Source organism: Labrus bergylta, chromosome 17 (genome assembly GCF_963930695.1).
Source record: "Labrus bergylta chromosome 17, fLabBer1.1, whole genome shotgun sequence".
NCBI classification, from domain to species: domain Eukaryota; kingdom Metazoa; phylum Chordata; class Actinopteri; order Labriformes; family Labridae; genus Labrus; species Labrus bergylta.
The window spans coordinates 2845002-2859811 of record NC_089211.1 but is presented as its reverse complement, the minus strand read 5'-3'; the positions used below and the strand labels follow the sequence as shown (position 1 = coordinate 2859811).

Here is a 14810-nt window from a genome sequence, read left to right as displayed (position 1 = left end):
GTCAGACAATGACAAAGGAACAGAACTACTAACTTCTTCCTTTAACATTATTTCTGAGAGGGTCATTTCAAATATGCATTGAAAAAAGTTGTTTCATAATATAGAACAGTCCCATTAACCCTTCCCTTTGTACCTCAGAGGCCTGTGGTACAAAGCACGGTTTGAGGTTAACTTTATGACAAAGACCTCATTATAGTCATTGATTTAGATAACTTTGATGGCAATTCATGTCATACAACAGCCATGCTGCTGTGATAAGTGATGCTCCACACCTTAACTGTGCCATGGGAAGTTGTGTTTTACAAAGAAGACATAAGGATGTGTACAAGTATCACCCACAACCAATCAATTCTCATGTCTCTGTGTACTGTATGAGAGATAATCATTTTGCTTTTTATCGACCTCATCCTTCAATAGAGACTGATTAAAGAACAACATTCTCCTTTGACAGACCGACATTTTCAGTTTTTGTTGACAGAAAGGTTTTCATTTACTTTATGTTAAGCTTTGAAGGCGTAGTGAGTGGTGGCAGTCGTGTAGGTAGGTAGAGTGTGTTATATTGAAAGCCTTCCTAATATTTTTCTCCTCTCATGTGTGTCAACGGACAGGACAAAATATTCAAAACACTTTTAAAATCCTCTCCACTTGTTTGCTGCACTTAGCATACATACATGTATTTTTACAGATCCATTCATTTTCACCACCTTACCACTGATGAGAGCGAAGCAGCCTGCTTTTGCTTTTGTTTTTCTTCTATACACCAAAGCCTTCTGAAACATAAGCGGTCAATATTTCTCAGACTACAAACATACTCAACATATTCCATGCTAAAATCCAGATCTACGTACAGATTATACAATAGTATGTAGAATCTGTTCGTAGAGATTACATGTGTACTAACTGGGCCGTGACAAAATGTCTATTCAGGCACACACAGTTTGTGATTGATGGTAAGCTGTTCTTGCAGCTCTATTGCTTTAAATCCTGATTTCCCAGAAGGGTACTTCCTCACCGCCTCTTTCATGTTAAAACACTAATCAGTAGATCGGGAAACCCTGGGTTTCTTATCAAGTTCTTAACTTATATGATCATGAAACAACATTTTCTGTTATAGCTTTAAGAGACCCCAATTTGTAGAAAGTAAATGGGTTACAGTCGTCACTGAGGTCTGGTCCCCAGAGAGAGAGAGAGAGAGAGACAGAGAAAAAGATAGAGATAATAACTGTTTAGTCTCCTTGAATGCATTTGTTTCATTGCAACGTTTGTTGTCTTAACTTCAAATGCTGTTTTTTTTTCTTGTGCAGAGTTCTGTGAAGTCTGTATGTTGTCAATTATTTCTGTGCAGCTTATCATCTCTCTCTCTCTCTCTCTCTCTCTCTCTCTCTCTCTCTCTCTCTCTGAGAGAGAGAGAGAGTGGCTGTGTGGCTGTGGTAAAAATACCAGGGGTCTGGCAGGAGAAACTATGGGTGATGTCTCACCATAGAAAATTGGACATGGTGCAAGAAAGCACCATGATGGGCGTGGTCAGACACAGCTCTTTTCCATTTAAAGCTATAGACACAGAAACAGCTTGTTATGAGCTGGCCAATACAATTCAGATTTCAGAGTTAAACTGTGTTTATGTGGTATGTTGATTGTTAATTGTATGTATGTATTTTTTTTATGGCCGACTACAAGTTGCCCTCTCACAGAGATAATAAAGACAACATTAAACCTCAAACTCCAACTTGGAAATGATTCAGTCTGAATTTTAAACCAAAGAAGAAATATTTATTTCATGATAGACCTTTTTTGGAAATACCAAACCATTCCAAAAAATGTACACATTTAAGTACTCATGTTTCTGAGGATGTAATTGACAGGACTTGAAATATCAATAGCCACATGCAATGGGTTCCTCTCCACTACATGAACAGCGACTACACCCCCCTCTGTCTTCCTCATTCGAGACAACATAGAGGCCTCCTGTGTGTCTCCGTCACACAGTGCTAAGACTTTTTTTTTCTCATTACAGAAATCATAGACAGCAATGAGTTTAGAAACTAAACATATCAGCATCTCCGGCTCCATTAGTCTCTGTGAACGGACTCGAGCTGATGTGCTCAGTGTTTGCAGTTTACTTGTCAGTGGGATGCATTTTGAATAATTCCAGTTAGTTAAGTCAGCTTAAATTTAGTCCATGGATTTATTTTTGACCCATTTGCATTTCACAGACAGCAACTAAAAGAACTGTTTCAAGAAAATTATCATTCCAATTAGATTTGGCTACTTATACAAATCTTTAATTTGTTGATCCTTTTTTTTTTCCATGGAGAGAAAGTTGGGCACACCATTCTTTACTCCATGAGCTTCAGGTTCAACATGTAAGAGTATGTTAAACAGAGCAGTGCCTTTTGACTGGACAGAAAAACTCTAACAGCTGACAAACTTTTTGAAAGTTTTGACCGCTGCCAGCATTTGAACTATATATTAAATAACCAGATAAAGGCTGCTATGTCAGTGAGCTAAAGTTAGCAGCAGCTCAGCTCACAATCTCTACAACCCTGCATGGACTGTCAGAAAAATGATTTATAACATGGAACTGCAAGTAACCGGTCAGTCTGAGTTTGTTTGCCTGAAGCAACTTTTTTTTAATTACTTTGTGGGTTTTAATGCCTTCAGGAGGAGAGCGAATAGGGTTGTATATAGTGGTGAGATAGTAGGGGATGACATGTACAGTGGCAAAGTACTGAGGGTTTAAGTAGAACCAGGGCTGCATGCTCGGAGGTGCCCCTACTGCTTTATCAAGTTTGCTTTAATGAGTTCAGTTGGTGTTGAAATAAAAAAAAAGGCCTATGTTGATAGTTTGGCTCTCATTAAAACAATGATGAACACAGAAGGAATCATAACAAGGTGAGGACCTGCACACAAGCTAGCTGCAGCTCAGCTGGCAGCCCCTCATGCCATCCTGAACCATCATTATAGCATCTGAGAAGCTTTTCAAGCTTCTCAAAGAAGCTGATTTACTGTTTTATCTGTATTCATCATATCTGTTTTATGGAGGGAAGGAATTCCAATACCACACATTCAAAAAACGCTGTGGGATGGGAAAGAGTTTCAGACGATGTTTGTGAAGTGTACAGGCTGCTATGCTGGTGATCTTGCATTGCTCTGTGTACATACTGCAGCTAAAAGAAAACAGAAGTGCAAAGAATCGAGTGACAAAGTGCGAGTTGACTGCTGATTTGCATCGCTGACTATAAGCGGGCAGCCCTTTTACTTTTCCCATTATAGGTAAATCATTTATTAACTTTCTATCCATAAGAAAAGACAATTCAGTGTAAGCTGTAATCAATACTTTTAAATGCAGTCTTAAAACTAATTTATTCAGTCTGGCTTTCATATAGTGCTTTATATAAATTCAAATCTTAACATCATTGTATTGTCTTTTTTATCCTACTACAATTTTAAGTATTCTTCTCCTATGTATTAATTTTAATATCTTGTGTCGTATTTTATTTTTTAATTTTTATACATATTTTTTTTAAATTCTTATTGGTGTGCATTAGTCTCTCAATGATTTTATCAATGATTTTATAAACTACTTTTTCATCAATAACTTTTCTGCACTCTTGTTAAGCACTTTGAACTGCAATTTAATTTGTCTGAAAGGTGCTTTATAAATAAAGTTTGATTTGATGATTTGATTTGAATATATAAATATACATATTAATATTGAAATGTGTGGGTGGAACATGCAAAGGTTAGAGGTACAGCCGTACATCCGGTAATAAAAAAGGTTAAAGAACGCTAAGATGAAATGGTAACTAAACATTTGCATATCTAGAATCAGAAAGTGCTCCGGTATTAATAATCTCAAAGAAGACTCATAAAAGATGAATGCCAACATACTTTGGTAAATTGTTAAAAGGTTTTGATGGCACTAAGTAAAAAGGAAACACTGAGCACAGCAACCCTCGATCTTCACAATCATTTTCAGGGCTCCTTCTGTGGATTCACGTTAATTAGCAACACAAAGTTTTCCTTCAGATTGACAGTCTTCTGACACTTTAATTTTCACCAGTCCGCACAGCACCAAAATGGATTTCACACATAAAAAAAGAAAGAAACCATTAACATTAAGGGGGAGAAAAACCCATCACCTGATCATCAGTAAAAATAAGGCAAGGTACAAAAATCATAACAATGGATCAGAACTCCATGCAGACATTAAAACATGACTGAATTTGGCTTCAAATAATAATAATAATAAAAAATAAAAACCTGTTGGTCCAGTTCTCAAAACTTAAAAAATAACCTTGATTCTGTGCAAATAAATCAAAGAAGGAAACAATGAACAGCGAGATTTCAAAGTGTGAAGTGGTAGTCGAGTGGAATGTCTTAATGTTTCCCTTTTTCGCATCCAGCTGATTACGCCCACAGACTTGTGATGCCAAAATCCGACCGTGTTATGTCATTGTTGTTGTCTATAAAAAAAAAACGTCCATCTGTCTCTCTGAGTCCATCCAGTCTCCAGTTTGGATGCGTTAAATGCTTCACCATCTTGTTTTTATGAGGGCTCAGAAGGCAAGCTGTCCCCAGTATGTTCTATAAGTGCCTCTTCCCTCCTGGACAGACTGTCTTTTAGGGGATGGCAATGTTCTTTTACTGGCTGATGTTGAGGTTCAGTAAGTGACCATTCTTCAAAGGCACCAGACTGTACATTGGTCTGTGTGTGTGTGTGTGTGTGTGTGTGTGTGTGTGTGTGTGTGTGTGTGTGTGTGTGAGCCGCTCGTGGGCACATGCATACATGGAGAAGTAAAACCAGTCAAACTAAGTCGATTCCCTCCACTGGTGTCAGCCCACAAGGCATCACCATGACAACTAAGGCAAAAATCTCTCAACATGAAAACAGAGCATCTGTCTCTTTTTTAGTTCTCATTTTAGGTTTTCTCCCATCGGATTCCTCACTGTTTCAAAAAACGATTTCCCCGACAGTAATCATTAGTAATGATAATAATCTCTATTCAATAAATTATCTATACTGTACAATTATTTCAACTCGCATAAACCTGCAACAAAGGGGAGCTTTTTTTTTAAAAGAAAAGCTTTCCATAGTCCGTTTCTGCCGTGTGCTCAGTTCAATACAGCAGACAGAAAGCTTTTTTTTTTCTTCTTCTTTCCTGTATAGAAATCAAACAGGAAATCCTGCAACAAAAAAGCTAAGCTGATGCATAATTGAAGATAGAGAAAAGGTGTAGAAACACTTGCTGAAAAAATGGTTTGTAGCAAAAAAATAAAACCAAAAGTTGTATTTTCCTTGTGTCATTTTCCTGCAGAGAGAGAGAGAGAGAGAGAGAGAGAGAGACAGAGAGAGAGAGAGAGAGAGAGAGCAATTTTCTCTGAGAACAGTAGATAGAAGATGGGTCCTGATTTAAAGGGAGCCAGGCCAGCATACATCCGAGCTTTACTGCACTCCTTCTTCATCCACATAGGTAGAGGGAAACCATCCGATCTGCAACATAAAAGAGAATTTATCAGAGATATAATGTCCTTTCAGCCCATGTAAACAAGGGATGCTAAGTGAGTCCATTACGGTTCCGTTTAATGGAAATAAGCTGCAGAATTAAAAAATATAAACACTTTAACCATGGCAGCAGCATCAAGGGTAGGCTACTAATTGAGTCCACCTTTTACTCTGCATTTAAGATGTGCATTTAGCCAGACAAACTGTGAGGTAACACTAAAGTGAATACATTGTAGGATACGTGCAACATAAATTACAGAACACTTACGCCTCTCGGTAAACTTTCCCTTTATTGGTCGAGGATGTGCATTATTTCTGATTACTTAAAATCTCAGATAGCAGACTCAACTGAAACACTACTTGAAGCTGTTGAAATACTACTTCAACATGTTGCTAGGCAACGACTTCTTATCCTGATTGGAACAGTGGGTACTGAACCACCAGAGATAATACCAACCATGTGAATTTATAAAGATTCAAAATAACATTTGAACAAGAGGAACATGGCCATCTTGTTATCGGCTTTCAGTGTGGAAAATATGGTCATCCATGTGGTTATAAAAAGTTGAGTCAAGTGACCTTTCAACCAGATACTAACTAACTACACCTGTCTTAGATACAATAACAGCATGAGCCAAAACACCTCAGAAAATGGTGTTAGTAATCAGAATAAAAGCAATATAAGCAGCTAAGGCACCTAGAAGGTTATATAGTATCTAACGTTTGATAAGAAATAGATGAAAGTGACAGTCATTTAGAAGTGAATTTCTGGATCACCAGAAAAGACATTATAATTGAGTTCACAGAGTCTACTTAACATCAAGCTGACCCTTCCCGTACACTGTGAAGACTACTTGTACTTTTCCCCACATGTACTGGGCATAAGTGGGCCGTATTCTGGGGGACGGCTGCCTTCAGTCTTTGAGATAAATTCACCTAGTTTCACCAGTCTAGTTGTACTTCTTCCAAAAGCTCTCATTAACATGGCCTTGGCAATGAATGAATAAAGGGAGTTCAGAAGCTGATTGCCACATGCTGGAAGCGTCCACACTCTAAAGGTTTTAGGTGTTTTGGTAACTTCTTCATAGTTCTAGGAGCTGTTGGAACCCTCCACCTTTTTTTTTTTTTTTTTAATTAATTTCACACAGCAGCAACAATGAACTATTTTAGTTCCTAGAACCCCGTTTAGAGGAACCTTTTTTAGTTCTGCTTCAGAGTAGGTACCATGGTGGTGCGAATGCAGACAGAAAAAAGTTCCCATGGTGTGTTAGTTCTCAGGGATAAGCCTAGTGGAAAAGTTCCTGGAACTGTTTGGTCCGAAAACAAATTTTCTTTTTCTAGATTTTAACATACACTGTGTACCTAGAACTATTCACAGCCCCAGTGCACATGGTGAAGGAGACAATAATAGAGATGCTTTCTGTAAATTAAAAAGCCTGAATGATCCTTTCTCGGATGCTTTACTGGAATGGGGAGGTGGAGGGGTTTGGACTTCCTTTATTCTTGAATTTTCCTTTTGTCCATATCTTTTTTTTTATTTTAAGTATCTTATTTCGGCATGCATGTTAGTTGTGTTGATGATTACCCCTCTTTTCATAATCAATTCATACAATTTGATCAAATTATATTATATATTATATTATATAGAGATGGAAGTACGAAAGATGCAAACACATTGAAGAAATCCAAATGACAGACGGCATCTGTACCCTCAATCAAGAATACACAACAGCATACAACCCAGCTACAGCACAATGATGCATATGAAAGCCTAATGAGAGCTGTGCTTAAAAGATAAAGTTCCTGAATGCATCCCTATTTTCACAGAGCCAGCAGCAGGATCTGTCTTAATAAACCAGGAAATGAAGCAAATCTACAAAGCACTCAGAGCCTCAACTGTCTGCAAAGGCTTTTTTTAGTCTGGATCCATTATTCCCTTCATGGTCAACTCACTCGTCCATTAGCCTCTCCTTTCCACCAGCCCTGGTCTCCTCCGATCTTGCTGTAGATTTTGACGACGTCTCCTTCTCGGAGTGACAGCTCTCTCATGTCTCGTGCTGCAAAGTTATACCTGGCCACTGCCGTACTGACCACACGTGGAGTAAACACTGTGGAAGTGGAACCAATGAGGAGAGAGCTCAATCAATTCTGCATTACGAGAGTTTGAAGGCAATTAGTTGAAATAATAAACTGGTGTAACAACAGGTTTATCAAGCAGATGGTGAGGAGGGGAAAGGTCATCCTGAACTTTATCCTAATGATTAGCTGTGAAGAATTAGCAGAAACAAAGATGGTCAGTGTTCAGAGTGTAAAGCATGACACGGTGTAGTCACACAATGATAAATGAGACAAGTTGTTTCATCATGGGAGAGGAAATTGGTTTTTCTTCTCTTGATTTAATGAGGTAGTGTCATCCTGGGAAGAGCTGAAATGTTCTTGCTAATGAAAAGAGCGCCACAGAGAAGTAGTAATGAGGTCGAGAGCGCCGAGGCTCATTATGAAATTACATGGCGATGGAGGGGCGGCGGGAAGACAACAGCAGCAAGATTAGAAAGACAAAGAGTACCTGACCAAAAGGGAGCTGAGCTCTGAGAGGACGAGAAGTTGAGGCCCTGCGGACTGAGGAAGGAGAAGTTGTAGGAGGCGCATGTGGCTGCTGAGAGGAGGAGAGAAAGAGAGGAGGAAATAAAGCTGGAAAATGCTTTTTGAGGAGCATGCAGAGCCGGAGCGAGACAAGAAAAAGAAAAGATTGTGTGTTCATATTGTCTTTTTTTGGAAAGAGTTGTATGACCTTGAGAATGTCATTAACTTGATTTGACTGATTATGTGTTGAGTCTGAAGACAACAACTTGGCATTTATAAGATCTTCAGTCATTTATGACACTGTGTGAATTAAAGCAAACATCAAGTACAAATAGCTATCTAAAACATAACCTAGCAACAACGAGCGCTGGTGAGAAGCGCTCTGAAACTGAGGTCTAGGGTGCTGCCAGTACAAAAAATACTGTCTGTGGACACAGGCTCTTAGCTGATCGAGCAAGCATCCCACCTAAAGAGGCTACAGTCCTTGTTGCACTGGTCGCTAATTCAGTTCCTGATAAGTAACCAATTGGTGCATGACATCCCCTGAACTTTTCCCACCCACATGTTGATTCATGTCTCTCTCCAGCTGTTCTATCTAATAAAGGTAACAGGACCCAAAAAAGTATTAAAAAAAAAAAAAAAAAAAGAGACAGGCCTTGCATAGCTTAGCGTCAACCCCTACAGTTTGTTTGATCAAATATCTGTGTCAAAATCCTCCAGGTTTCAAATGTACTTGTACAATTGTATTTCTCCAACCAAAGGCTCAGATTGTTTGTAAGGATGCTTAGAAAACTTTGTTGTGTACTTTACTTCGTAAGTAGCAGCTTTTGGGCTTTTTTTTGTATAATGTCTCTTGTTCCTAGTTTTTGACTCTCATAAAGCTTCTTAAATAACAAAGTAAATGGAAGAAAAAAGATGTGTCTTTCATTTGTTGTGAGCGAGGCTGAGTTGCAATATTTAAATCTGTAAAGCTTTTAATCAGGCATATATAAATTGTCAATGGCTGCTCCTCCACCTGAATGATGATATATGGTATGAACTGAAATGCATCATGCACACCTGTGTGTTGCAATATGTCTGACACAAAAACAAAAAAACATATAGAATGTTGCCCTTGACAAACAGAAACGGAGAAAAAGCAAGAACCCCCCCCCCCCCCCCCCCCCCCCCCCCCCATTTAATCGGTTCAGCCAAAAGCGAAGGGAAACAATCTGCATGCAGTGGCCAGTTCTTCCTGCTTATGGAACAAAGGCAGGCCCCGGCCAGTATTGAGACAGTGTAATGAGCTGAGAGGGCTGCCAATTCGGACAGCCCGAGAATAGGCCATTGAGTTAGCTGACAAACTCTCTAACTTTTCCTTTCTATCTACTATAAATTTAAAACTGCTAGTCTCCATCTCCAGCTCTTTTCCCCCTCTGGGTTTCCTCCATTCCTCACTCTACGAGTTAGGACAGTCAGTGGCCTGGGGGATGGAGAGAGCACCAGCGACGACAAGGACAGACGGAGGTAGTGTGTCAGTTTTATTTTAGCCTTCTTTGCCGTTTCCACAGCCAAGACGACAAGCGATTCAAATTGATTCCTGGATCTGCACATTATAATGTCCCTTCAGAGTCAAATGTGTATTGTAGTGATTCATGGAAGCTGGCAGTTATTAGTGGCTGGGCAAAACATCCATCCATCCATTTTCCACTGCTTCAGCTTTTCCCGCTCACAATGACAAACTAAGGAGGCCTGTATATATTTTGCCCTAGCTTTGCCCACAGCTCTTCCTGGGGTTATCTGAGGATTTCCCCAGGCCTGTTTGGATATCTAAGTCCTCCAGTGTGTTCTGGGTCTCCCCTACCATCTGGTCAGACCTTAATTACCACACTAGGGATATGTCCTAGAGGCATCCGAATCAAATGCCTAAACCTTAGACTACATAAGATCAAAGGAAGTAACAGGTCCAAAAACTTTAGCCTAAACATTTGATGCTTTTGCCATTTCATTGGGAAGTTCAATGTGTGATTTGGTGAGCAGAAAGGGCATGACATCAATACCGCAGCTCAATTAGTTGATCCCAACTACGCAGACTCTAGCTCTTAATGTGCAATTTGTCAGTACCTGCCACTTTGGGGGGTTTTCGGCTTCATTTTTGAACAACAAAATTAGCTGGAGAGGCGTCATTCCTCCTTCAATCGGCAGGCGGAGCAATTTAGCAAATAATTCTGTTAAGATTAATAAGAGGAGGGGCTAGCTCAATCAAGCCTTGAAAGAAACTAATTCCGTACATATCTGTCTGTGATCTAAATTTGAACAGTCTTGGAAAATACCCAAAAACTCATGATCATAGGCGAGGCTTGTTAGCTTGATCCGCTGTTGAATCAAAAGCTATTCAAGAGCTGTTATGAAGCGTAGGTGCCAAGGTGGGTGAGACTCTCACAGCTGGGTGTTTGTTCTGCCCTCTGAGTCTGCACTTTCTATCCTAAGTAAAAGGGCATGGTGCAAGAAAGCCCAAGCCACACCCCCTTCACAGAGGGGCGTGGTCAGAAAGTGTTCTGAGCAGGGCTGGAATAGAGAGGTTCATAAGCATGATAAAATACAAGATCTGAGTGGATTTTAAGCAAAAAACGTCAAAGACATGTTTTGGGGAGCTCTGAGACTTAATTAAACTTGTTGAAAGGGAGGATAATATGTGACCTTTAAAGTTAGGGACTTAACACCGGCCCAATACATTACCACCTACATCCACTCTAGTTTAGCCCAAAGTCACAGAGCTCTTCTTTCACATTTCAAATTGTGTTTCAAATTGTTTGAAGTACAACATATATTAGCCTGGTTGCTAAGAGGCTATCCTAATCTGCCACCAGTACTGTCACAGGACTTGTTTTCACCCATATGGCAACAGGAAGTGGCATTTGGCTGCTCTCATCAATTGACCTTCATGTAACAGCTTTCTTTACTTGGTTGCTTGTGACAGTAGGGTTAGGTGATAAAGCAGATTGTTTTACATTCAGAGTTTAAGTAGTAATAGTGAAGGGGGGGGGGGGGGGGGGGGGGCACTTACCTGGTGAGCGTGTACTGGCCCGTGTGAGCGAACGTTCCCTCGATTTGTAGGGGTATCGCAACGTGGTGTCTAACAACTTGAAGCTTTCTTTCAGTGAATGTAACTGATAGTACTCAACCAGCTCCTGTAACAATCATCAGGACAGAAGACATTAGGAGACCGTTTGATTTAACATTTGTAGCATGGTATTGTGTGTATTTTTTTGTGTAAGCAGTTCAACTTATGACTCACCAAAAGACTCTCAAACTTCTTCGCCTCAGTGATGTGAATCCAGCTGTCCTTTTCGATGACTTTGATGTGTTTTACCTCGTCATTAAACCTGTGAAGTCAAACACCACGGAGAAAAATCAACAAAAAAGTGCTTCCTTCCATTTCCAGCCTCCTTGTGATACTTCCATTTTGCTTGTTGCTGTTACTTCTTGTTTTGCTTAAGGGTTATGAGCCTGTGGGGTGATGTGTTCAGCTGCTGTCGACATCAAATATTTAGATAAATACCTGAAGGACTAAAACAACAAAACAAGATTTCCACAGGTTAAATCTGACAGCCAGACCTCTTTAATAATTTGTCTGAAAGGCTGGTCCCTGAGGCCCATTTTCACCTGTCTTAAAGGCTGGAAAACAAATGTGCACAAGCATTTCTCCCAGTTCATCACGCCATGACAACTCCAGTAAAAGCTCCTGCATATTCCTCATGCATTCTCTCAGAGGAAATGCACACACAAAAAAAAGAAAAAAGAAGCAATTACCGAGTGGTAATTAGCCGCTGAAAGATGCAAGGAAAAAGCTGACAAGGGGAACCACGTGAGAATATTTATTTCCCGTGAGATATGGATAAAACGCTTCCCCCTTGAGATTCCCCCGCCCCTCTCCCTGAAGATGTGAAGCACTCACTTGATGCTGATGGCGAACCTCTCTGCCTCGGCTGTCCTCTCTCTGATAAGGTAGGTCCCGCTGCTGTGGGATTTTAAAAGGTTGTCTGCTTGCTGGCGCTCCATGTTCCCTGCAAACCTACAGAGCAGAGGAGTGCAGAATAAATGTTGAGACCTCCGGCTACAAAGTTACATCATCAAAATGACATATTTGAGGGCCTTGAAAATCCTTGACATCAAACAGCCACGTTGAAATGAATCTTATGGTAGCGGCCGTGTTTCGGGGTCTTTAAATTAACTATCACTTAAGTCTATAGTTTTCCTGTATTTATATTTATAGATCTGAAGTAATTAAAGGGTAGTGAGTGACCTAAAATAAATTGTAGAATGTAACAAATAAGGCCATGAATGATGAGAATGAAACACTATTGAATCCACAACCTTCAGGAGTCTTACCAAGGATATCCATAGTAGTCCGCTTCCCTTGAGGTCTGCCGGCTGGATAATGACTGAAAAGGCTGCCATGGACAACAGACACAGCACATTAAAAGACTAATAAACAGAACAAAAACACAGCACAGAAGCAGATCATTTATAGGTGGATACCCACACAGGTAATTAAGTGGACACTGAAGAGAGAAAGGTGCTGCTTTGGAAAGCTTGCAAAACAAAACACCCACAAACACTCTAATTATTTCCTTCAAATGCACGTCTACCACACGGGGTTTACATACCTTTGGGTCCAAATAAGGTTTGACACACGAACTGGGGAAGAAGCCGCTCTTCTGTGTTTGCATCAGCTTCCCCTGGAAGAAAAATGCAGGGCATATTTGATTCACAGTGCAATGCAGATGCTGCCCTTTAAAAAGGCAACTATAAAAACACTTTTACATAAGACGAACAGATCAATCAGATATTTGAAAATAATAAAAAGCTGAATTAATTGAATTGAAAGAATAGAGCAAAGTTACAGCGCTGTTATAAATTGCCCTCAAATTAAATTGGGGGGGAAAATGCACTAGAGAAAATTAAATTCAGTTCATTAGATAAGAAGTGGCTTGTAGGGAGTCAAAACTTAAACCTATAATACATAATGAATTATAACAGTAAAAATGGCCGACAGGGATGTATACCAAAGCACTGAGGTGTTTTTAAAACTATTCTGTTATGTGATGTGTGAAGCCAAGGTAAATTCCAATTTAACACATACGATCCATATTTTGCTACACTGCATGTGGAAAACATGATACATTCATGTGGCTTATTTGTAAAGACTGTGAGTGTAACTGAGGTTAAAATACTTGTGGCTTTCCCGACATACACATTAACATTTTACACTGATGTCAAGTGTTGCACCAATGTTGAGAAAAAAAGAAACGTTCCTCAAGTGTTCCAATCAGCGTTGGGACAGAAGTTCAAACGCCTGGACTGTCTGCGACCTGAAGCGATTGATTCTTCAGCTCAACACACTCCTAGGCGTTTGCACGGACGGACTGAACTGTCAGGCCGCAGAGGGATATGTAGTAATAGGAGAGTTTAGATTAATGGCTTCAGAAGCTTGCCCTGGGTCTTTTTAGGAAAAGCTAGCCTGATGCAAGGAGTTGAAAGTGTAGGAGAGCCAGTGACTCAGCAGGAGTGTCAGAAATGCCCAGAGCCATGTATGTAACAGCTCCTGTCATCACAGGTGAGGGTCCTGTGGGTTTGCAGGTACAGCTTTGTTGATGCTCAACAAAGAGATACATTGGATTTAACTCTGAAAGATAAGAAGAATGATTGTTGCAGTAGTGTCTGCTTTTATCAGACTACAAAACATCAAAAAGTCTGTGGATGGGTTAGCCCTGGATTGCAGCATGACTAAAAGGAGAAAAAAGAAAGAAAGAAAGAACTTCTATGGGAGGTTACAAAGTGTCCTTTGTCAATTTTAGAATCATCAGTTCCACACCAAACCACAGAAAGAAACACTACACCAGGTTTTTACAATGTGATGTATGCTGTTTGTGGAGCAGCCTCTAATAAACACCATGAAACTACAACAGACCTGCCTGTGATCTGACTGCAGTTAAATGTCATCTCCCCCAGATGTCTACTTCAGAAAAGGTTATCTTCCCAGAAATAATCTTACAAAATCAACGCATGTGCTGAAACTCTTGAGAAAGGCATTAACTAACATTGAAGTTTACAACATTCATGTGAATAAGTATGGGAGATCAGAACCAAGATACTCAGATTAAAGTACATTTATATATGTAAATAATGTGAAAGACGATATTTGATGTATATGACTTCAGTTGTCACATGACCTGTAATTACCACCACCTAGTGACACTGAAAAATCCTGTAAACCCACAGCTGACACGAATCAAGTGGAAATCAGGAGCGAACCTGAGGATGCCTCAATGCAAAACTTGTTGTTGGAGCCAATGTTTTATATGCATTCAACCTCTAAAGGACCAATATGTGAGATATATACTGAGTTAAGTCATAAAATGACCTTACTGTATCATTAGTACTATGTTAAAGTGCTGGCATCTCTGAAAACAATGCAGCAGCCATTATGTCCTGCCCTCCTTCTAAATTTGGATTCAGGTTTCTTTTTTGTTTTGACTAGAGATGGTAGGCGGTTTTGAGGTGACCCCACGCGGCCATTTTGGACGCCCCTCAGTTCACCAGGCAAACGGCAAACCAACAGGTGTTGCAGCAATAGAATCGGGCAAGCAAACTGGTTCCCATTTAACTGATTCTACCCGACATAAAAACCTTTGACATTTTTCCAATGAGCTCCACTAGCAGAAACGTGCTGAAACTA

At 39.9% G+C, this 14810-nt stretch overlaps 1 protein-coding gene across 6 annotated transcripts in view; it reads right to left on the bottom strand.

Annotated features, from left to right (window-relative positions):
- Positions 1-1756: 1756 nt before the first annotated feature.
- vav2 (vav 2 guanine nucleotide exchange factor) overlaps positions 1757-14810 on the bottom strand; it is a 236145-nt gene continuing 223091 nt past the window's right edge. For 4 of the 6 annotated variants that reach the window (XM_029276750.2, XM_020630586.3, XM_029276749.2 and 1 more), the window contains 8 exons: positions 12739-12810; positions 12461-12522; positions 12027-12143; positions 11367-11454; positions 11136-11259; positions 8073-8162; positions 7460-7614; positions 1757-5494 (listed from right to left, as the gene is read on the bottom strand). In XM_029276750.2, coding sequence (XP_029132583.1) covers positions 5447-5494; positions 7460-7614; positions 8073-8162; positions 11136-11259; positions 11367-11454; positions 12027-12143; positions 12461-12522; positions 12739-12810 — 756 coding nt within the window. In that variant the 3' untranslated portion in view covers positions 1757-5446. The remainder of the gene's footprint in view (positions 5495-7459; positions 7615-8072; positions 8163-11135; positions 11260-11366; positions 11455-12026; positions 12144-12460; positions 12523-12738; positions 12811-14810) is intronic. The other 2 variants (XM_029276751.2, XM_020630589.3) reach the window with 1 other exon arrangement.